Source organism: Bufo bufo, chromosome 8, assembly GCF_905171765.1.
Source record: "Bufo bufo chromosome 8, aBufBuf1.1, whole genome shotgun sequence".
NCBI classification, from domain to species: domain Eukaryota; kingdom Metazoa; phylum Chordata; class Amphibia; order Anura; family Bufonidae; genus Bufo; species Bufo bufo.
This window is the reverse complement of record NC_053396.1, coordinates 62,416,464-62,439,723: the sequence shown is the minus strand read 5'-3', so window position 1 is coordinate 62,439,723 and position 23,260 is coordinate 62,416,464. Positions and strand designations below refer to the sequence as shown.

The 23,260-nt window shown below is 43.3% G+C and overlaps 1 protein-coding gene across 4 annotated transcripts in view; it reads left to right on the top strand.

Annotated features, from left to right (window-relative positions):
- The window catches only part of LOC120977987 (H(+)/Cl(-) exchange transporter 5), a 216,644-nt gene that overhangs the window by 170,163 nt on the left and 23,221 nt on the right, over positions 1–23,260 (top strand). For all 4 annotated transcript variants that reach the window (XM_040406194.1, XM_040406193.1, XM_040406195.1 and 1 more), the window contains exon 9: positions 6,201–6,743. In XM_040406194.1, coding sequence (XP_040262128.1) covers positions 6,201–6,743 — 543 coding nt within the window. The remainder of the gene's footprint in view (positions 1–6,200; positions 6,744–23,260) is intronic.

Sequence of the window (23,260 nt, the reverse complement as noted above, 5' to 3'; positions counted from 1 at the left end):
CTTTCTTTACAGTTCTATTTATCCACATTGGTTTCTTTTTGCTCCTTAACCTTTTATTCCCATACGGTATGTACCTCTCACAATGAGATTTTAGGATTAGGATTTTGTGGCTGTATTTTTATTTTTGAGGACTTTGTCCCAGTTAGTTAGGCCTATGGCCTCTCTTAGTTGGCAAAATTTTTAGCTTTTTTGAAGTTTGGTATTTTTGTTCCTCCCTGTAGAAACGCTCTTTTCAATGATAATTAGAAGGTTATTACTTTATGGTAACTATTTCCCAGGTGTCCCCCAAGCTGCACGTCTGTTGTTCTGTCAGGCCTATTGGTTAATACTAAGTCCATTATGGCCGTCCCTCTAGTCGGGTCCTGAACCAGTTGGGAGAGGTAATTGTCTTTAGTTATTGCCAAGAACCTATGAGATATACAAGTTTCAATTTCCCAGTCTATATCTGGGTAGTTGAAGTCCCCCATAATAACCACCTCATTATGATTTGGCGCCTTGTCTATCTCGTTTAGTAGTAGATTTTCTGTGGACTCTGGTATATTAGGTGGTTTATAGTAAACTCCTATTAGTAATTTATAGTTGTTTTTAGCTCCATGTATCTCTACCCACAGTGACTCCACATGTTCATGTCCCTCACTTATATCTTCTCGGACTGTGGGCTTTAGACAAGACTTTACATAAAGGCAAACCCCTCCCCCTCTCCGGTTTTGACGATCCTTTCTAAACAGACTGTTACCTTGTACATTAACTGCCCAGTCATAGCTATCATCCAGCCATGTCTCAGTTATTCCCACTATGTCATAGTTCTGCTCACACATCACTAATTCCAGCTCCCCACTTTTAGTCAGGCTTCTGGCATTAGTATACATACATTTGAGAGGTTCATGTGTATTTTTTTACCCTACACCTTGCCTTCTGAACTGTTCTAGTCCCTCCTTCCATTCCTCCCCCAGTCCCACTACCTAGCCCCCGGTCTCTATCTGCTTTATCTTCCCCTCCTATAATGTAATTTCCCTCTCCCCCCCCCAGTCCCTAGTTTAAACACTCCTCCAAACTTCTAGCCCTCTTTCTCCCCAACACAGCTGCCCCTTCCCCATTGAGGTGCAGCCCGTCCCTACGATATACACCCTCGAACGAAAAAGTAAAACAGTAAATATGATTTAGAATTAGACCCTGTCTGCTGTAGTTGAAGGACTACCTAGAATTAGGCCTCATGCACACGACCGTTGTGTGCATCCGTGGCTGTTGTTCAGTTTTCCGTGATTTTCTGCGGACCCATTGACTTTCAATGGGTCCGTTGAAAACTCGGAAAATGCACCGTTGTTCATCCGCGGCCGTGATCCGTGTTTCCTGTCCGTCAAAAAAATATGACCTGTCCTATTTTTTTGACGGACAACGGTTCACGGAACCATTCAAGTCAATAGGTCAGTGAAAAAACACGGATGCACACAAGATTGGCATCCGCGTCCGTGATCCGTGGCCGTTGGAAACTTTCACACAGACGGATCACAGATCCGTCTGCATAAAAGCTTTTTCAGATATGAGTTTTCCCTAAAGGGTTAATTGTGTGTATCATAGCTCCCTGTAAGAGATCAGGTGCTGCCAGGCAGGAGGGGGCAGACCCCCTCCCTCCCCAATATTATATTCATTGGTGGCCAGTGCGGCCTCCCCTCTCTCCCCCCCCCCCCCCCCCCCAGTTAAAAAATCACGTTCCGAATCCCCCATCATTGGTGGCCAGTGCGGCCTCACATCTTCCCCCCCCCCCCTTGTTAAAATCACGTTCTGAATCCCCCATCATTGGTGGCCAGTGCGGCCTCACATCTCCCCCCTCCCCCTAATTAAAATCACGTTCCCTCGTCATTGGTGGCAGTGGAGAGTTCCGATCGGAGTCCCAGTTTAATCGCTGGGCCTCCAATCGGTAACCATGGCAACCAGGACGCTACTGCAGTCCTGGTTGCCATGGTTACTTAGCAATTTTTAGAAGCATTATACTTACCTGCGAGCTGCGATGTCTGTGACCGGCCGGGCGCTCCTCCTACTGGTAAGCCACCAATGATGGGGGATTCGGAACGTGATTTTAACAAGGGGGGGGGGAGATGTGAGGCCGCACTGGCCACCAATGAATATAATATTGGGGAGGGAGGGGTCTGCCCCCTCCTGCCTGGCAGCACCTGATCTCTTACAGGGGGCTATGATACGCACAATCAACCCTTTAGGTGCGGCACCTGAGGGGTTAATTGTGCGGATCACAGCCCCCTGTAAAAGATCGGGTGCTGCCAGGCAGCAGGGGGCAGTCATGTACACAGTTCGTAGGATATTCTAACTTGAAGCGTCCCCATCACTATGGGAACGCCTCTGTGTTAGAATATACTGTCGGATATGAGTTTCACGATCTAACTCAAATCCGATGGTATATTCTAACATAGAGGCGTTCCCATGGTGATGGGGACGCTTCAAGTTAAAATATACCATCGGATTGGAGAAACCTCCGATCCTATGGTATATTAACTCCTGACTTGACATTGAAAGTCAATGGGGGACGGATCCGTTTGCAATTGCACCATATTGTGTCAACGTCAAACGGATCCGTCCACATAGACTTGCATTGTAAGTCAGGACGGATCCGTTTGGCTCTGCACTTTTTTTTCATGTCAGTGGATCCTCCAAAAATCACGGACCAACGGACCCCCGTTTTGCAGACTGTGAAAAAAATACTGTCGTGTGCATGAGGCCTTAAGCCAACAACACACAAGGAAATTATATCCAACCTTAGTTTCTTGCTCCTTTTCTTTAACTCCACTTAATAAGAAGCCCACTTAGTAGAGCAAGCCTCAGGAAGAGCAAGCTCTGGAGAGTTTAGTGGTTTCATTTATAGCACCTGGTCCGTGTTCCCTGATCCCTCACGTCTATTATAGTCTATGGGTCCGTGAAAACGACAGATGCCATCCATGTTGCATCCGTGTTTCACGGACCATTAAGAAGAGATGCTTTGAAAATTATTTTTCAGCTGTTCAGTGTCATTGAAACACGGATGCAACACGGACAGAAAAAAACTGACACACGGATCCTTCATGGATGCATCACTGACCACCTGCTCACGGATTTGGACACTGACATGTGAATGAGGCTTTAGTCAGTAATTTCCATCAGTGATTTTGAGCCAAAACCAGGTGTGGCTCTAAACACAGATCAGGTGCGGATCTTTCCCTTAAACCTTATGTCTGTGTAGCTCCACTTCTGATTTTGGCTCAAAATCTCCGATTTAAATCACTAACATGTGAATGAGGCTTTAGGGTCCATTCACACGACCGTATTACTGGGTCTGCATTCTTTCTGCAATTTTGTGTGATGGGGCTGCAAAAGATGCAGACAGCACTCTGTGTGCTGTCCGCATCCATAGCTCCGTTCCGTGGCCCCTCAAAAAAGTTAGAGCATGTCCTATTCTTGTCCGCAATCGTAGGACTGGCCGCAATTTGCGGACCTCAAAACACGGTCGTGTGAGTGGACCCTTACAAAAATTGCTTGATTGCAGTGATTGCCTCAAAATGTTGTGCAACAAATATTAAGTTAATCATTGTTGTCTAGGCCAGTTTCACTAGTTCATTTTTTTTTTTATTATTCTCTTGAACCACAATTAAAAGAAAAAAAGTCTGATTTTCAGTATTTTGTATTTTATTTATTATTACTTTTGTCAGTTTCAAGTTATTTCGGTGACTATTTTGGGTTTTCCTTTCTGTAACAGAAGGGTATCAACAATTTTGTCCACATCTGTATGAATTTCATTAGATTTTTTGTAGAAGTGAGGGAACATAAAAGAATAATAAATAAAAGTAGGTAAACTCACTACTCTGGGACCCCACTATTCCTCCGACCCACCACTCGAATTCTTCCCTCTTGGCCTTTTATAGATGACTGCAGCCATATACATGCTTGGCTACAGTAATGTGAACTTCATCACTACACCCAAAGAAACATAAGTTCATGGCTGCGGTGGCAGAGCTGTAGCAGAATTGGTTCAGATTGGTGATTTTTTTTTTTTTTTTTTTTTTTTTTTACTTTATAACCTTTTTTGCCTGTTACAAAAAAAATTAAGCACTTCTACAAAAATTTGTAGCCTCTGGTCCATTACAACTGTACGTGATATAAATTGTAATGCATGTAATCGTTTTATCAGTAGTTGTATTTGTGAGTTACCCCATAGACATGAATACAGAAAGTACTGCTACTTCTGGTATTGAGCTTACAGTATTACAGATTAGGAGTCTAACTTCATACTCGGACTATGTAAGGCATATACACGGAGCTACATGGATTTCTACCATATCTGGTGGAAGGTCCATGTATATGCCAAAGTTGGATGTACAGGTGAAACTTGAAAAATTTGAATATCGTGCAAAGTTCATTTATTTCAGTAATGCATCTTAAAAAGTGAAACTAACATATGAGATAGACTCATTACATGCAAAGCGAGATATTTCAAGTCTTTATTTGTTATAATTTGGATGATTATGGCTTACAGCTTATGAAACCCCAAAGTCACAATTTTGAGGTACCCTTTGCTCAGGGGGTATGGATTAATTAGCTGACTAGATTGTGATACTTTGAGCCTAGAATATTTAACCTTTTCACAAAATTAAAATTTTAAGCTGCATTTACACAATTTCTTTTAGTTTGCATTAATGAAATAAATGGACTTTTGCACGATATTCAAATTTTTCGAGTTTCACCTGTATACCAAACAAGCATACTGTATCTTAACCCCTTCGCTACCAGCGCCGCACATGTACGGTGCTGGAGCAAAGTGCAAACATGCCGCCCGCTCACGGCCAATGAGGATGCCAGTAATTGATTTTCACACGCTGGGTCTCTCTGAAGAGACCTAGGACATTTAAGCTGCAATTCTTATTTTGGCCATCAGGTGGCAGGCCAGCATAAAAAAAAATGAACAATTCTGTACAAATAATTAGGGATGAGCGAATCGACTTTGGATGAAACATCCGAAGTCGATTCGCATAAAAGTTCGTTCCAATACTGTACGGAGCAGGAGCTCCGTACAGTATTAGAATGTATTGGCTCCGATGAGCCGACTTCGCATAATAACTTCATAAATAAATTTTTACTGTAAAAAAAAAAAAAAAAAAAAAAAAAAAAATTTTTCAAACTCTGGTTCGGTTCCAAGGTACCACTTGGAACTGAACCCGAGTTCGGGAAATGTTTTTTTTACAGTACAAATTTAATTTATGAAGTTATTACCCGAAGTCTCGCAAGACTTCGCGAAGCAATAATTTCCGCTCATCGGAGCCAATACATTCTAATACTGTACGGAGCTCCTGCAAATCGACTTGGATGTTTCATCTGAAATTGATACGCTCATCCCTACATATAATAAAGTTAAAAAAAAAAGGATTTTGTAGGCTAAAATACAAACTTCAAAATCTTTAAAAAAAAAATAAAAAATTAAAAATATTTAAAATTGGTTAAAAAATGTTTAAATACATCGTGACTGAAAACGCCCGTACTATTAAAATATAAAATATTTTTCCAATACGGCGAATGGTGTAAAAAAGGGAAACAGAAAAAAGGGTAAAATGGCCAATTTGCCAATTTTTTTTTCATCGCTTCGCTTACCCAAAAAAAATTAATAAAATGTGATCAAAAAGTCGCACACTCTTCAAAATGGTATAAAAAAAAATACTGATTTTCACACAAAAATTAGCCCCCACACAGCTCTGTAAATATAACAAAAAAAAAGTTATGGGGGTCAGAATATGGTGTAAAAACAAAACAATTTTTTTTCCCCAAAGTTTTATTTAAAATATGTTCACACTAGTTATTTTCACTATTTTTAATTTATTTTCACACTATTTAGACATAAAAACCTATACATATGTGTTATCGTTGTAATCGTGCTGAATGAAGGGCACAGATTAGTTTTGCCTCAAACAGAATGCCTTGGGAACAAAACCGTGGAGGAATTCCACCCCATTTTGGGTGTAACAAATCTGCCATATCTGAATATAGCCTGAGACCCTATGCAACTGTTACTTATACCTGAAAATAACTAGTAACTGTTGCCATAGGCTTTTTCAGTATCATACATGTATGTGTCTGTCTCTACTATCTGTAGCTGCAGGGTGAATGTCCTGATATGGTTTCAATGTGCTCCAGGGTGACCTCTGTGCTGTCTTTGTTTCTTGCAGGTGAGTTATTACTTCCCACTGAAGACTCTGTGGAGGTCCTTTTTTGCTGCATTAGTAGCAGCTTTTACATTACGCTCCATTAACCCTTTTGGCAATAGCCGCTTAGTGCTCTTTTATGTTGAGTTTCATGCTCCCTGGCATCTACTAGAGCTCATCCCATTCATTCTTCTGGGAATATTTGGAGGCTTATGGGGTGCTCTCTTCATTCGAGGGAATATTGCTTGGTGCCGTAAAAGAAAGACTACTAAGCTGGGTCGCTATCCTGTGGCTGAAGTCCTAGTGGTCACAGCAATCACTGCAGTTATATCGTTTCCTAATGACTACACTCGAACAAGTTCAAGTGAACTGATATCTGAGCTTTTCAATGACTGTGGCTTGCTAGATTCATCCAAACTTTGTGACTACAATAATGATTTTAACAGCACCAACGTGGGCAACCTGCCAGACCGATCAGCCCGTAGCGGAGTCTACACCGCATTGTGGCAGCTCTCCTTAGCTTTGATCTTCAAAGCTGTGATCACCATCTTCACTTTTGGCATGAAGGTAAGATAGCGGCTGATGCTTATTGTGTCAATTTATTTATATGTTTATGGATAATAAGTATGTTTTTTGTTGTGTTCTGTTTCACAGTATGATTATTGCCCATATAGCAAAACCTAAAAAAAAACACAAGACCAGTCATTTATAGTGTTGTATTGCTCCCTGTACAGCTATACAAATAATATAGATTGGGATTAGATTCACAGATATAACCATGAACAACCATTCATGTAGCAGATCTATTCCAAAGCTTCCATCCATCTGCTTAGTTTTCCTTCCAAATAGTAGTATAGTAGAACATAGGGGCCAGAATGTTTCATGGGATCAAGGGCAATTGTGTCTCCTTGACATCAGTAGACAACAATTTCCAGACGCTGGAACAAATTATAGAGAAAATCACAGTTCCATTAAAGGGGTTGAATCATTTCAACAAATAGCATTTATTATTATTAGAGGAAGTTAATACAAGGCACTTACTAATGTATTGTGATTATCCATTTTGCCTCCTTTGCTGGCTGCATACATTTTTTTTCACATTGTACACTGCTCATGTCCATGGTTACGACCGCCCTGGAATTCAGCAATGGTGGCCGTGCTTGCACACTATAGGAAAAAGCACTAGCCTATTTGCACTCCCATGGTCCCGGCCACCAGAAAGGGCCGGCGCTTCTTCCTATATTGTGCAAGCACAACCACCAGAGGAGGATTGTAGGGTGGTCATAACCATAGAAGCATGCGGTGATGGTAAAATATATCAAGCCAGCAAAGCAGGCAATATGAATAATAGCAATATACCCATATTTTTTGCCCTATAAGATGCACCGGCCCATAAGACGCACCTAGATTTTTAAGGAGGAAAATAAGAAAAAATATATTTTTAACCAAAAGGTGTGCTTTTGGTGGGTTTTGAACTAATGATGGGGTGTGCATGACACTACTATGGGGGATCTGTGGATGGCACTGTTATGGGGGGGGGGGGGGTGATCTATGGATGGCACTGTTATGGGGGGGGGGGTGATCTGTGGATGGCACTGTTATGGGGGGGGGGGTGATCTGTGGATGGCACTGTTATGGGGGGGGGGGTGATCTGTGGATAGCACTGCTATATATGTGTCACCCACAGATCCCCCACCCCATAACAGTGCCATCCACATATCCCCCACCCCATAATAGTGGCATCCACAGATTCCCCCCCCCCCATAACAGTGCCATCCACATATCCTTCACCCCATAATAGTGGCATCCACAGATGCCCTAATATACTGGAGCTAAACTTGAGGGAGGGGCCGGTGGCATGCAAATGCGGCGGGGCAGGTGCGGTCAATGTACTCCGGCCTCGCCGCTCACTCACTGCTTTATTGCCTAAACCTTTTATAATAGCTTTAATTGAAGTTCCGATCCCCAGCCCCATCTGTACTACTTACTAAATGTCCTGTAGCAGGCAGAGCAGGGCGGGCGGCTGTAACTCACTGATGTCACGTGCCTTCGCCGCCTACTTTATGAATAAAGTAGGCGGCGCAGGCACGTGACATCAGTGAGTTACGGCCGGCCGCCCGCCATGCTCTGCCTGCTACAGGACATTTAGTAAGTAGTACAGATGGGACTGGGGATCGGAACTTCAATTAAAGCTATTATTATAAAAGTTAATGAAAAGTATGTGGATAGCTCACCACCCTCCTCAATAAGGTAGAGGTGCTCTAACCGGAAGACTGTTCACTCAATCAGTCCAGGGAAGATATGTAAAAAATAGAAAAAAACGGCTGGCACTCACTATGTGGTTTCACATCAAACAACAATTTAATAACCGCTAATTCAACAATGGAATAATAGCAGCAATGCATACAATATTACAGTAAAAACATAGATATTAAAAAACCCCTAAAAAATGAATAATATAAAATACAGTGCACTGATGGTAGCAATGTTTGCAAAAAAACGCACTAGAGTATAATCTCCTGAAGATGTATTAAACAACAGTACTCCTTTGCCTGATGGCAGTGTGTATCCAAATTAATTGTATCAGGGATACTGTCTCTTTAAATAGAGAATGTAGCCAAATCCACAGGCTATATTGGCTGCTGTTGGGGGATATCGTCTCTCTCAATAAGTTTGTCTTCAGCAGTTCCTTTGTTAATTAATATTATAGCCTTCAATAGTTGGGTATGTTGTGGGTTGTTAGGAAGTATTGCTTACCCACATTGGACGAGTCTCCGGCAGTCTGGTTCCACCGCTCGTTGTACCGTTCACTCTCGGCGTCCCCGCACTCTGGTGTTGGTCACGTGGTATGCCAGAGATATCGCGGGACTTGAGGACTCCAGTCCGATGTTCCTATGCAGGGTGCAGGTCAGATGAAAAAATGGAGCGCTCCACTTGTGCAAGATGGTTTAGATTTCATCGATCATATCCAAGAACTTGATATCGGCAGGGATATAACGCTAAACGCGTTTCGAGGACTTCAATCCTCTTCCTCAGTAGCTACACACTGCCATCAGGCAAAGGAGTACTGTTGTTTAATACATCTTCAGGAAATTATACTCTAGTGCGTTTTTTTGCAAACATTGCTACCATCAGTGCACTGTATTTTATATTATTCATTTTTTAGGGGTTTTTTAATATCTATGTTTTTACTGTAATATTGTATGCATTGCTGCTATTTTTCCATTGTTGAATTAGCGGTTATTAAATTGTTGTTTGATGTGAAACCACATAGTGAGTGCCAGCCGTTTTTTTCTATTATTATAAAAGGTTTAGGCATTAAGGAAGTTAGTGAGCGGCGGGGCTGGAGTACAGTGACCGCACCGGCCCCGCCGCATTTGCATGCCTCCGGCCCCTCCTCCCTCCCACCTCCAGCTGATACACCACCGCAGTCTGCGATGCAAAATGGCAGCATTCGCCCCATAAGACTCAGGGGCATTTTTCCCCCACTTTTTTTTGTTAAGTGCGTCTTATGGGGCGACAAATATGGTATTAGAAAGTGGCTTGTATTGACTTTCTCTACATAATAAATTACACTTGCTGAAGGCAGACAACCCCTTTAAGTTCAACCTATTCCAGATCAATTATGCAACATTAACCCCTTACCGACTGCCGTTGTACATGTACGGCGCTTTGGGACATGATTTAAGCCCCAGCGCCATACAGGTACGGTGCACTGAAGGGGCGGGTGCAGTCACTGACAGCCGATCCCCTGCTGTATACTTTAACTATACTTTAACCCTTGCTATGCCACAGTCAAGGTTGACCGCTGCATTTACGGGGTTAGTGGAGAGGGCTCTCTCCCCTTTTCCATCAGGTCCCTGTGCTGCGGTGACGGGAACCCTATGGCTGGGAAGGCAGCCCAATGCCTTCCATAAACATTGTGGCTGACTTCTATGGAAGCCTGTGAGACCCAGACCCTGGGTCTCACAGGCAGGCAGGCTGTCAGTGTATTACAATGGTAATAAACTGACAGTCAATGCAGTACATACACACTATTGTAATGCATTGCAGAGGGGATCAGACCCCCAAAAGTTGAAGTCCCACAGTGGGGCAAAAAGATTTAAAAAAAAACACCCCTTTTCAGTAATCAAGTTATATAAAATTGTAGACATATTAGGTATCGCGCTTCCGTATAGGCCGACTCTATAAAAATATCACTTGATCCACACCATCAGGTAAACTCTGTAAAAAAGAAAAGTCCCAAAACAGCAATTTTTTGGTCAGCTTGCCTCAGAAAGTGTAATAACAAGTGATTAAAAAGTTGTATGTACCTCAAAATGGTACCAATCAATCCGTAATCTTATCCTGAAAAAAATTAGACCCTACATAAGACAATCACTAAAAAAAAAATATATATATGGCTCTCAAAAAATGGCAACACAAAAACAAGATTTTTTTTTTTTTTTTTTTTTTACTGTGTAAGGCCCTTTTCACATGAGCAACTTTTCCGCGCGGGTGCAATGCGTGAATTGAATGCATAGCACCCGAACTGAATCCTGACCTATTCATTTCAATTGGTCTGTGCACACGAACATGCTGTTTTTTTGCGGTCTGTAAATTGCAGATCCGCAAAACACTGATGCCACCTGTGTGCCTAACGCAATTTGCGGAAAGGAACAGACAGCCCATTATAGAAATGCCTATTCTTGTCCGCCAAACGGACAAGAATAGGATATGATCTATCATTTTTGCAGGGCCACAGAACGGAGCATTTTTAGCTCTATACACCACCACAATGGATTTAAAATGAAACAAACAAGATGTGCTTTAACTGCAGACTGTCAGCTTTATTTTGAGGGTATTTACATCCAAATCAGGTGAACGGTGCAGGAATTACAACAGTTTGCATATGTGCCTACCACTTGTTAAGGAACCAAAAGTAATTGGACAGAATAATAATTATAAATCAAACTTTCACTTTTTAATATATGGTTGCAAATCCTTTGCGGCCAATTACAGCCTGAAGTCTGGAACACATAGACATTACCAGACGCTGGGTTTCATCCCTGGTGATGCTCTGTCAGGCCTTTACTGCAACTGTCTTCAGTTCCTGCTTGTTCTTGGCGCATTTTCCCTTTAGTTTTGTCTTCAGCAAGTGAAATGCATGCTCAGTCGGATTCAGGTCAGGTGATTGACTTGGCCATTGCATAACTTTTCACTTCTTTCCATTTGAAAATCTCTTTGGTTGCTTTTGCAGTATGCTTTGGGTCATTGTCCATCTGCACTGTGAAGCGCCGCTGTCCAATAAGTTCTGAAGCATTTGGCTGAATATGAGCAGATAATATTGCCCGAAACACTTCAGAATTCATCCTGATGCTTTTGTCAGCAGTCGCATAATCAATAAATACAAGAGAACCAGTTCCATTGGCAGCCATACATGCCCACGCCATAGCACTACCACCACCATGCTTCACTGATGAGGTGGTATGCTTAGGATCATAAGCAGTTCCTTTCCTTCTCCATACTCTTCTCTTCCCATGACTCTGGTACAAGTTGATCTTGGTCTCATCTGTCCATAGGATGTTGTTCCAGAACGTTGAAGGCTTTTTTACATGTCGTTTGGCAAACTCTAATCTGGCCTTCCTGTTTTTGAGGCTCACCAATGGTTTACATCTTGTGGTGAACCCTCTGTATTCACTCTGGTGAAGTCTTTACTTGATTGTTGACTTTGACACACATACATCTACCTCCTGGAGAGTGTTCTTGTTCTAGCCAACTGTTGTGAAGGGTTTTCTTCACCAGGGAAAGAATTCTTCGGTCATCCACCACAGTTGTTTTCCTTGGTCTTCTGGGTCTTTTGCTGTTGCTCCATGTCCCCACTCCCCCAGTGCCATCAGATCACCCCCTTCATGTCCCCCACTCCCCCAGGTCAGCCCCTTTATGCCCCCCAGTGCCATCAGGTCAGCCCCTTTATGCCCCCCAGTGCCATCAGGTCAGCCCCTCCATGCCCCCCAGTGCCATCATAGCAGCCCCTCCATGCCCCCCAGTGCCATCAGGTCAGCCAGTCCATGCCCCCCAGGGAAGGGGGGGGGGTGTTTGGGATCATTGTCATGCTGAAAGACCCAGACACATTTCTTCTTCAATGCCCTTGCTGATGGAAGGAGGTTTTCACTCAAAATCTCACGATACATGGCCCCATTCATTCTTTCCTTTACGCGGATCAGTCGGCCAGGTCCCTTTGCAGAAAAACAGCCCCAAAGCATGATGTTTTCACTCCCATGCTTCACAGTAGGTATGGTGTTCTTTGGATGCAACTCTGCATTCTTTCTCCTCCAAACACGACTAGTTGGGTTTTTACCAAAAAGTTCTACTTTGGTTTCATCTGACCATGTGACATTCTCCCAATCCTCTTCTGGATCATGGAAATGCTCTCTAGTAAACTTCAGACGGGCCTGGACATGTAGTGTGTTAAGCAGGGGGACACGTCTGGCACTGCAAGATTTGAGTCCCTGGCGGCGTAGTGTGTTACTGATGGTAGCTGTAACGAGCCCCTGCTCTCTCTATTCTGCTCTCACGGCACTCCCTGATGTGACCACAATATCTGCTGGTTCCGCCGTTGATGATCCGGCCTCAAACGACCGCTCGTGTCGTTTTAATTCTCACAGAACTAACACCAGTCAGGCTGTATGTGAGTTCAAACTGACAAAATTCTTTATTGAATGCATCACATATATTAATATTGACAGTTGGAACACCTCTTTCAATTGGTAAATTGTAAAACCCCCTCTGATTGGATATGCAAATGAGGTAAGCAGGGATTAGTTCAAGAGCTTGGCTGGGAGGCAGATGGGTGTGGCCATTGTCACAGAGAGAGTCAAACCATGACAGTAGCCTTTGTTACTTTGGTCCCAGCTCTCTGCAGGTCATTCACTAGGGCCCCCCGTGTGGTTATGGGATTTTTGCTCACCATTCTTGTGATCATTTTGACCCCACGGGGTGAGATCTTGCGTGGAGCCCCAGATCGAGGGAGATTATCAGTGGTCTTGTAGGTCTTCCATTTTCTAATAATTGCTCCCACAGTTGATTTCTTCACACCAAGCTGCTTGCCTATTGCAGATTCAGTCTTCGCAGCCTGGTGCAGGTCTACAATTTTCTGGTGTCCTTCGACAGCTCTTTGGTCTTGGTCATAGCGGAGTTTGGATTGTGACTGTTTGAGGTTGTGGACAGGTGTCTTTTTATACTGATAACAAGTTCAAACAGGTGCCATTAATACAGGTAACGAGTGGAGGACAGAGGAGCCTCTTAACCACTTCCCATCTGGGCCCTTTGCCCCCTTCCTGACCAGGCCAAATTTTGCAAAACTGACATATCTCACTTTATGTGGTAATAACTTTGGAACACCTTTATTTATCCAAGTCATTCAGAGATTGTTTTCTCGTGACACATTGTACTTCATGATTGTCATAAATTTGAGTCAAAATATTTCACCTTTATTTATGAAAAAATCACAAAAATACCCAAAAATTTGAAAAATTCGCAATTTTCTAAATTTCAATTTCTCTGCTTTTAAAACAGAAAGTGATACCTCATAAAATATTTATTATTTAACATTCCCCATATGTCTACTTTATGTTGGCATCATTTTGGAAATGTCATTTTATTTTTTTAGGACGTTAGAAGGCTTAGAAGTTTAGAAGCAATTCTTCAAATTTTTAAGAAAATTGCCAAAACCCACTTTATAAGGACCAGTTCAGGTCTGAAGTCACTTTGTGGGGCCTACATAGTGGATACCCCCATAAATGACCCCATTGTAGAAACTACACCCCTCAAGGTATTCAAAACCGATTTTACAAACTTTGTTAACCCTTTAGGCGTTCCACAAGAATTAAAGGAAAATGGAGAACAAATTTTTAAATTTCACTTTTTTGGCAGATTTTCCATTTTAATCAATTTTTTTCTTTAACACATCGATGGTTAACAGCCAAACAAAACTCAATATTTATTTCCCAGATTCTGCGGTTTACAGAAACACCCCACATGTGGTCGTAAACTGCTGTATGGGCACACGGCAGGGCGCAGAAGATAAGGAACTCCACATGGTTTTTAGATGCCATGTCCCATTTGAAGCCCCTTGATGCACCCTTACAGTAGAAACTCCCAAGAAGTGACCCCATTTTGGAAACTAGGGGATAAGGTGCCAGTTTTATTAGTACTATTTTTGGGTACATATGATTTTTTGATCATTCATTATAACACTTTATGGGGCAAGGTGACCAAAAAATTGGTTGTTTTAGCACAGTTTCTATTTATTTATTTTTACAGCGTTCACCTGAGGGGTTCAGTCAAGTGACATTTTTATAGAGCAGATTATTACGGACGTGGCGATACCTAATATGTATACTTTTTCTCATTTATTAAAGTTTTACACAATAATAGCATTTTTGAAACCAAAAAATTATGTTTTAATGTGTCCATGTTCTGAGAGCTATAGTTTTTTTATTTTTTGAGAGATTTTCTTATGTAGGGGCTCATTTTTTGCGGGATGAGGTGACGGTTTTATTGGTACTATTTTGTGGGACATACGCGTTTTTGATCACTTGGTGTTGCACCTTTTGTGATGCAAGGTGACAAAAATTGCTTGTTTTTTTTTTTTTTTTTTTTTTTACGGTGTTCACCCGAGGGGTTAGGTCATGTGATATTTTTATAGAGCTGGTTTTTACGGACGCGGCAATACTAAATATGTCTATTTTATTTTATTTTTTCTATTTTTAATTTTTTTTTTTATTCCTTACTTGGGATGTTTTTTTTTTTTTACATGTGAAACTTTTTTTTATTTTATTTTTTCAACCCTTTATTTTATTTTTATTTTATTTTACACTTTTCGTCCCCCATAAGGTCATACAAGACCTCTGGGGGACATTTACTTCACTTTTTATTTTTTTTTCACACTTGATTTCTCCTGTAACTGGGGCTGACATAGTAGCCCCAGTTACAGGACAAATACACCCCTAGAGAGGCAGTACAGCAGCAATCCAGCGCTGTACAGCCTCACAGCAGGGCTGATCGAGGTCTCTGAGAGACCTCACACTGCCCCTGCACTCTCGGTGAGCGCTGTGTCTGCAGCGATCGTGAAGGCAGGGACACCTGGGAACTGTCCCTGCCTTGTCTTAGGGTTGCCCTGCTGTCACTGACAGCGGGCAACCCGATCAGCAGCTGCACGATTAGCGTGCAGCTGCTATTTCTGACAGGACGTTTTAAAACGTGCTGTCAGAAATAGACGTCCACCCATAGGACGTTTATATCCTATGGGCGGACGTGAGGCGGTTAAAGAAGAAGTTACAGCCAGAAATCTTGCTTGTTTGTAGGTGACCAAATACTTATTTAACCAAAGAATTTACCAATTAATTATTTAGAAATACTACAATGTGATTTCCTGTATTCTTTCCTCCTATTCTGTCTCTCATAGTTGAAGTGTACCTTTGATAAAACTTACAGGCCTTTTCACATCTTTTTAAGTGGGAGAACTTGCACAATTGGTGGCTGACTAAATACTTTTTTGCCCCACTGTACTTGTTTGTCATTGGAATAAGGACTGAGGTATCATCTGCCTCTGCATAAATGGCCAGGAGGACAGCCAGTGAACTTAACTCTTAGGATTCCGGAGATTTGTTTCGTTTTTGCGTTTTCATTTTTATTTTTCTTCTCTATCTTCCCTGAGCCATAACTTTTATTTTTCCATTCACATAGCTGTATGAGGGCTTATTTTTTTTGCGGGACAAGTAGTACTTTCTAATGCCACCATTTAATATGGCATACAACTTAGTGGGAAGCAGGAAAAAAAATTCCAAAGGGGGTGTAATTGGAAAAAGGCGTTCTGTTTGCAGCAAAACTGACCTGTCCTCTTCATTCTCTGGGTCAGTACAATTACAACGATACCACATTTGTATAGGTTTTTTATGTCTAAATAGTGTAAAAATAATTTAAAACTTTGAAAAAAAAATAAAAGGGGGGGGGGGGTTTATCACCATATTCTGACCCCCATAATTTTTTTTTATAGTTATATCTACTGAGTTGTGTGGGGACACTTTTTTTTGCGGGACAATCTGTAGGTTTTATTGATACCATTTTGGAGTGGGTGTAATTTTTTGATCGCATTTTATAGCATTTTTGTGGTGAGAAAAACAATGAAAAAAATGGCAAATTGGACATTTTGACCCCTTTTTTATGTTACACCATTCGCGGTATTGGAAAAATCTTTTTATATTTTAATTAGCAGAAGGACCCGATTTAATGTTTGTGTGTGTCGATAAAAGATATCAACACTATCCACTATAACCTTGACATCTACAGCACCCTGCCCCCTTAACAGTGACCTACACTGACCCCCCCCCCCCCCCACAGTGCCCTGTCCCTTAAAATTGGACCTCCACAGCAGCCCAACCCCTTAACTTTGAACTTTACAGCAGCTTTCCTCTTTAACAGTGCGTTTCACAGCACACCACCCCTTGACAGTGACCTCCACAGGGGCCCGCCCCCTTAACAGTGGCCTTTACAGCAATCTGCCTCTTAACACTGACCTCCATAGCAGACCATCCCCTTAACTGTGACCTCCACAGCAGCCTGCCCCTAGGGTGGCCAGAGGTCCAGTTTTAGGCCAGACAGTCAGACTTTCAGACTCCCTGTCCTCCGTCTGGCGCAGGGCCTGGATGGACACAAGGATGTCCTTTTGAACAGCTCACTCTCGGACAGCAGCACTGTGCTGTCTGAGTGTGAGCTGCAGGAAGAAACCGCCCCTTCCACCCCTGCAGCCGACAGAAGTTTATTTTTAACTTCATTTTTTTCAACCCCTGTCGGCTGAGGAGTGGGAGTGGCCTAACCAGATCAGAGTGTGACTTAGCGGGACCTAGTATTTGATTTTTAATTTCATTTTTTTCAATCCCTGTCGGCTGAGGAGTTGGAGGGGACGTGGCCTAACCGGATCGGGGGTGTGTCCTTTTGAACAGCTCACTCTAAGACAGCAGCACTGTGCTGTCTGACTTTGAGCTGCAGGGAGAAAGTCACCCTCCCTCCCACCCCTGCAGCTGACAGAAGTTGATTTTCACCTTCATTTTTCCCTGCCCGTCTCCCCAACAGCACTGACAGGAGGGTGATCCCCGCCTCCAGGACAGGAAACAACACAGAAGCTCAACTTTAAAAGGGGCCTCCTCCCCTTACCTAATCAGTGTTGTTTCCTGTCCCGGACAGCGTGGAAGCTCCTACCTGTGTGTGCAGGTCCGCAGAAAATTCCTCAGCACGACCTGGGCTTTGCCCCTCCGTTTGGGGGAGAGCTGTTGCAGTGGACAGGGGCTTCGGGGACTTGTGGCCTCCCTTCCCTGTGCATTCGGCGTAAGTCCTGTTCAAGGCAGCCCCGGGCTTATCCTGCAGACTCCGTTGGGAGCACAGGACTTCTTGCGGCATGCTGGGGGTGGAGCTGGTAGTCTCGCTCTGAATCGTGGGTGGTACAGGCATCGTGACGTCATAGCGCCACGGCGTCACGTACGGACGTTGTGACGTCACAAACGTCCTTCAGAGCCGGGAAATTTAAATGGGGAGTGGAGTACTGTGAGGGGGACCGGCTTTTTGGATCGGTGTTGAATGATGTATTAGAACAAGCTTCCAACAAGAAAAAAGGGTTTCCCACTGACTCAAATTATTTTTCAGAGACGCTCCTTTCGTAGTCAAAGGAAACCAAAACCCGATCAATAGAAGCAAGAATACTCAGGAAGATGGCAATCATCAAGAGGGAGAAACAAAGGATTCCTCTTCAATCCAGACAACGCGTCAAAGGCCACTCAATTACGCCAGGGGCCAGGTGGGAGCAAGATTAAAAAATTTTGTTCCACAATGGAGATAGGAACCTCCCCTTGGATACTAGTCTCCATTCAGAGAGGCTTCAAGCTGGAATTCGGCACCTACCCTCAAGCTCACTTTTTTGTCAACAAGCCGTTGGCAAAAGAAAAGGGAACAGTCCTTGCTAGAGGAAGAAATAAAAAACCTAATTCAAAAAGACGTACTACTACCAGTTCCAAAAAAACAGCAAGGATTCTATTTGTTTTTCTCCTAAAAAAAAAAACAGGGGGAGTCCTAGGCTAATTATAAACCTAAGAAGTCTGAAAAAGTGCCTATCTTACAAAAAGTTCAAGATGGAGACCATAAAGTCAACAATAAATCTGCTTCCTTAACATTGTTACATGGTGACAATAGATTTGCAGGACTCATATTACCATATACCCATCTTCAAAGATCAAAAATTTCTCAGGATAGCAGTGTTTGAGAGGTCACTTTCATTTTCAAGCGCTCCCCTTTGGCCTATCATCAGCTCCCAGAATTTTCACAAAAGTAGAGGCAGATATAACCAGTCATCTTCATCTACGTGTCACTACCGTACTTTCTATTGTTAGCAGAATCAGAAAGTCGGTTTCTGGTACATCTAGACCTCGTTCAAAGGACCTTCACGGATCTAGGATGGATCATAAATTTTTAAAAATCCAACCTCGTCCCGGCTCAACAAAAAGTATTTTTAGGGGTCCTTCTCGACTCCGAAGCAATCGTCCCTTCAATTAAAAGTGAATTAGTTTTGCAGTCTAAGATCCACTACTATCAGAAACATCATGACAATCCTTGGAGTTCTAACATCCTCAATCCCGGCTGTCAGGTGGGCACAAAGCCACACCAGAATCCAGCAGGCTTTTCTTCTAGCATCTTGGAATGGAACCAGAAACTCTATGGAGAAGAAAATGTCAATTCCACAGTTCGTGAAACATTCCCTGACTTGGTGGAGGATAAGAAAAAATCTTTTAGAGATGAGTCTTCTGGCGTAAAGAAAATCTTCTAGTAGTGTCTACAGATGCCAGCAGATGAGGTTGGGGAGGTCATACGGGAGACCTTTATAGTTCAAGGAGTCTGGGACGATTCCATGCAACAGACATCCTCAAACCTTAGAGAACTCGGAGCAGTCTACGAGGTTCTTCTGGCCCTTTACTCAAAGACATCTCTTGATCATGTCAAGGTCCTGTCGGACAATATAACGACAGTCACTTACTTGAACAGGCAGGGGAGCACCCGGAGCAGATCACTGGCAGCATCATTGAGGGATATCTTTCTCTTTGCAGAGAAACACCTGTCCTCTCTAACTGCAGTACACTCAAAAGGAAGCAGCAATATAGTGGCCGACTTGCTCAGCCATCCGACTCTAAAAGAGGGAGAATGGACTTTACATCCCAATGTCTTCCATCAAGTTACCGAGATGTGGGGTGTTCCAGTTCTGGACTTATTGGCAGATCATATGAACAGGAGAGTAGAAAGATTTTATTCCCTATCTCTCCTGGACGGTCCAGAAAAAGTGGATGCCCTATCTCGCCCTTGGCCAAAGGGTCTCTTATATGCATTCCCCCCATTCAGCCTGATTCCGAGAACTCTGATGAAAGTGGCGGAAGAGAACGCTCAGGTAATCATGATTGCTTTCTGTTGGCCCGAAAGGGCATGGTTTCTCCTCTTGCTCAGGCTATAGCAGGGGATTTCCTGGACTCTTCCAATATTTCCGAGCCTTCTGCAACATGGACCAGTGCACCATCCGGGGGTCTCTCAGTTAAAGTTGACAGCATGGAGATTGAACGCCAGAATCTGAGGCAGAAATGGCTCTCTGACCCTGTAATCTCCACCCTGCTAAAAAGTCGGAAAGTTATAACCTCCAAGATCTATTTACATAACGTGGAAGGCTTACCTTTTGTTTTCAGTTAACAAGATCCAGCAAAGTTCCTCAGACAACATCCCTGTCATCCTGGACTTTCTACAGGCAGGTTTGAACAAGGGGCTCAAACCATCCACCCTTAAAGTTCAAATCTCTGCATTAACAGTTTTTCTAGAGATAAACCTATCGGACCATCCTTTAATCAGACGATTCGTCAAGGGAGCAACCAGAGATTCCCCTAGGTTACACTCTACCATCCCACCTTGGGACTTGAATCTAATCCTTACGGTAGTGATGAGTTCTCCATTTGAACCGATTGAAGATATTTCCCTCAAACGCCTGACCTTAAAAACTACCTTCCTCCTGGCCATAGCAACGGCAAGAAGGGTGGGGGAAATACAAGCCTTCTCGTGCTGTCCTCCCTATCTCAGGATCCTAGATGAACGGATAATCCTAAAACATTGTCCTTCCTTCCTTCCTCCCAAAGGTAGTATCCAGATTTCCCTGTAATCAGGAGATCAATTTACCATCATTCTGCCCATCTCCTTCGACAGAGCTGGAGAGGCGTTTTCATAACCTGGATGTGTACTTACTTAAAGATCTGGGAGGAAGATAGAAAATCGGATCAACTCCTCCTTCAGTTTCAGGGGCCTAACAAGGGTCAGGCAGCCAGTAAAGCCATCATTGCAAGAAGGATAAAGCAGGCAATCTCTCTTAGTTATACTCATAAGAATCTAGATCCTCTGAAGGGACTCAAGGCCCATTCAACACTGTCTATGTCGACCTCTTAGGCGGAAAATGCGGTCATCTCAATTGAGGACATTTGGAAAGCAGCTGTTTCGGCAAATCTAATGACTTTCTTTAACCATTATAAATTAAATGTCTTGCACAATCAGGATTTATCCTTTGGGCTTGGAATTATTTCTAGCGTAATCCCACCCTAGGGGAAACTCCTGTTAATCCTCATGTCAGTGCTGTTGGGGAGGCGCTGGGGAAAAGGGTTAATTGCGCTTGCGCTAATTGGGTTTTCCAATAGCCTCCCCAACAGCACTGGGGGTTTCCCACCCTAAATTATGATTTCTTTGGATTTATGATTACATTTTCTCTTTGTGTCTGGTTGGATTAAGATAATTGTTTTTTTGCATCACTACCGTGTACTATGTCATTTACTGATTAGGTAAGCGGAGGAGGCCCCTTTTAAAGTTGATCCTCTGTGTTGTTTCCTGTCCTGGAGTCGGGGATCACCCTCCTGTCAGTGCCGTTGGGAAGGCTAGTGGAAAATTCAATTACCGGTAAGAGTAATTAACCCTTTTCCAATTCCCGTCAGCTGAGGAATGGGAGGGTGTGTGGCCTAACCGGATCAGGGGCATGGCATACCATGACCTGGGGTGGGGTTTTAAGTTCGTCTTTTGAGGGTGGACACATTGTGGCAGGGGGTGTGTCTGGGCTCCTTCCTGCAAGAGTAGTGCCTCTCTGGGCACCTTACAGACTCATTTGCATACCAAATAAACTGGATTTTCAGAGGATAAAAACCTCTATTGCTGGAAAAAAGATTTCCTTTAACCCCTTAAGGAACGGGCTCATTTTCACCTTAAGGATCAGGCCATTTTTTTGCTAATCTGACCAGTGTCACTTTGTGTGAATAACTTTAAAACGCTTTTATTTATCCAGGCCATTCTGAGATTGTTTTTTCATCACATATTGTACTTAAAGGGGTTATCCGAGTTATGGGGAAAAAAATGAAAACCTCATAAAATTCATCAGGACATACATATACATTGGTTAAGCTTGATTTCTTAAGAGAGAAACCCATACGTACACCTTTACATGGTTCTGTTATTGCTGTTTACATGCTGAGGGGGCGTATAACAACAATGCCTGAGCTCTCCCTCGTGAATATTTGTGGGCGTGAACAATCTGACCTTCCCCCTCACCCTGCTCTGCACAACTTAAGTTTGCATTTAAAAAAACAGTCACATGATCATCTCCTAGCTCACACAGGCAGATCTTCCTGTCACATTGCAGATGCAGCTACGGCTCTGATGCAGCTACGGCTCTGATGCAGCTACGGCTCTGATGCAGCTACGGCTCGGATGCAGCTACGGCTCTATCTATAAGATGGACATATAGCTGTATCTAAGCTGCCGCCGTATCTAAGCTGCCGCCGTATCTAAGCTGCCGCCGTATCTAAGCTGCCGCCGTATCTAAGCTGCCGCCGTATCTAAGCTGCCGCCGTATCTAAGCTGCCGCCGTATCTAAGCTGCCGCCGTTTCTAAGCTGCCGCCGTTTCTAAGCTACCGCCGTTTCTAAGCTACCGCCTAGATAAAGATATATCTTGGATGCAGATATACACTGCTCAAAAAAATAAAGGGAACACAAAAATAACACATCCTAGATCTGAATTAATTAAATATTCTTCTGAAATACTTTGTTCTTTACATAGTTGAATGTGCTGACAACAAAATCATACAAAAATAAAAAAATGGAAATCAAATTTTTTAACCCATGGAGGTCTGGATTTGGAGTCACACTCAAAATTAAAGTGGAAAAACACACTACAGGCTGATCCAACTTTGATGTAATGTCCTTAAAACAAGTCTAAATGAGGCTCAGTAGTGTGTGTGGCCTCCACGTGCCTGTATGACCTCCCTACAACGCCTGTGCATGCTCCTGATGAGGTGGCGGACACGGTCTCCTGAGGGATCTCCTCCCAGACCTGGACTAAAGCATCTGCCAACTCCTGGACAGTCTGTGGTGCAACGTGACGTTGGTGGATAGAGCGAGACATGATGTCCCAGATGTGCTCAATTGGATTCAGGTCTGGGGAACGGGCGGGCCAGTCCATAGCATCAATGCCTTCATCTTGCAGGAACTGCTGACACACTCCAGCCACATGAGGTCTAGCATTGTCTTGCATTAGGAGGAACCCAGGGCCAACCGCACCAGCATATGGTCTCACAAGGGGTCTGAGGATCTCATCTCGGTACCTAATGGCAGTCAGGCTACCTCTGGCGAGCACATGGAGGGCTGTGTGGCCCTCCAAAGAAATGCCACCCCACACCATTACTGACCCAATGCCAAACCGGTCATGCTGGAGGATGTTGCAGGCAGCAGAACGTTCTCCACGGCGTCTCCAGACTCTGTCATGTCTGTCACATGTGCTCAGTGTGAACCTGCTTTCATCTGTGAAGAGCACAGGGCACCACTGGCGAATTTGCTGTTCTCTGGCAAATGCCAAACGTCCTGCACGGTGTTGGGCTGTTAGCACAACCCCCACCTGTGGACGTCGGGCCCTCATATCACCCTCATGGAGTCTGTTTCTGACCTTTTTGAGCAGACACATGCACATTTGTGGCCTGCTGGAGCTCATTTT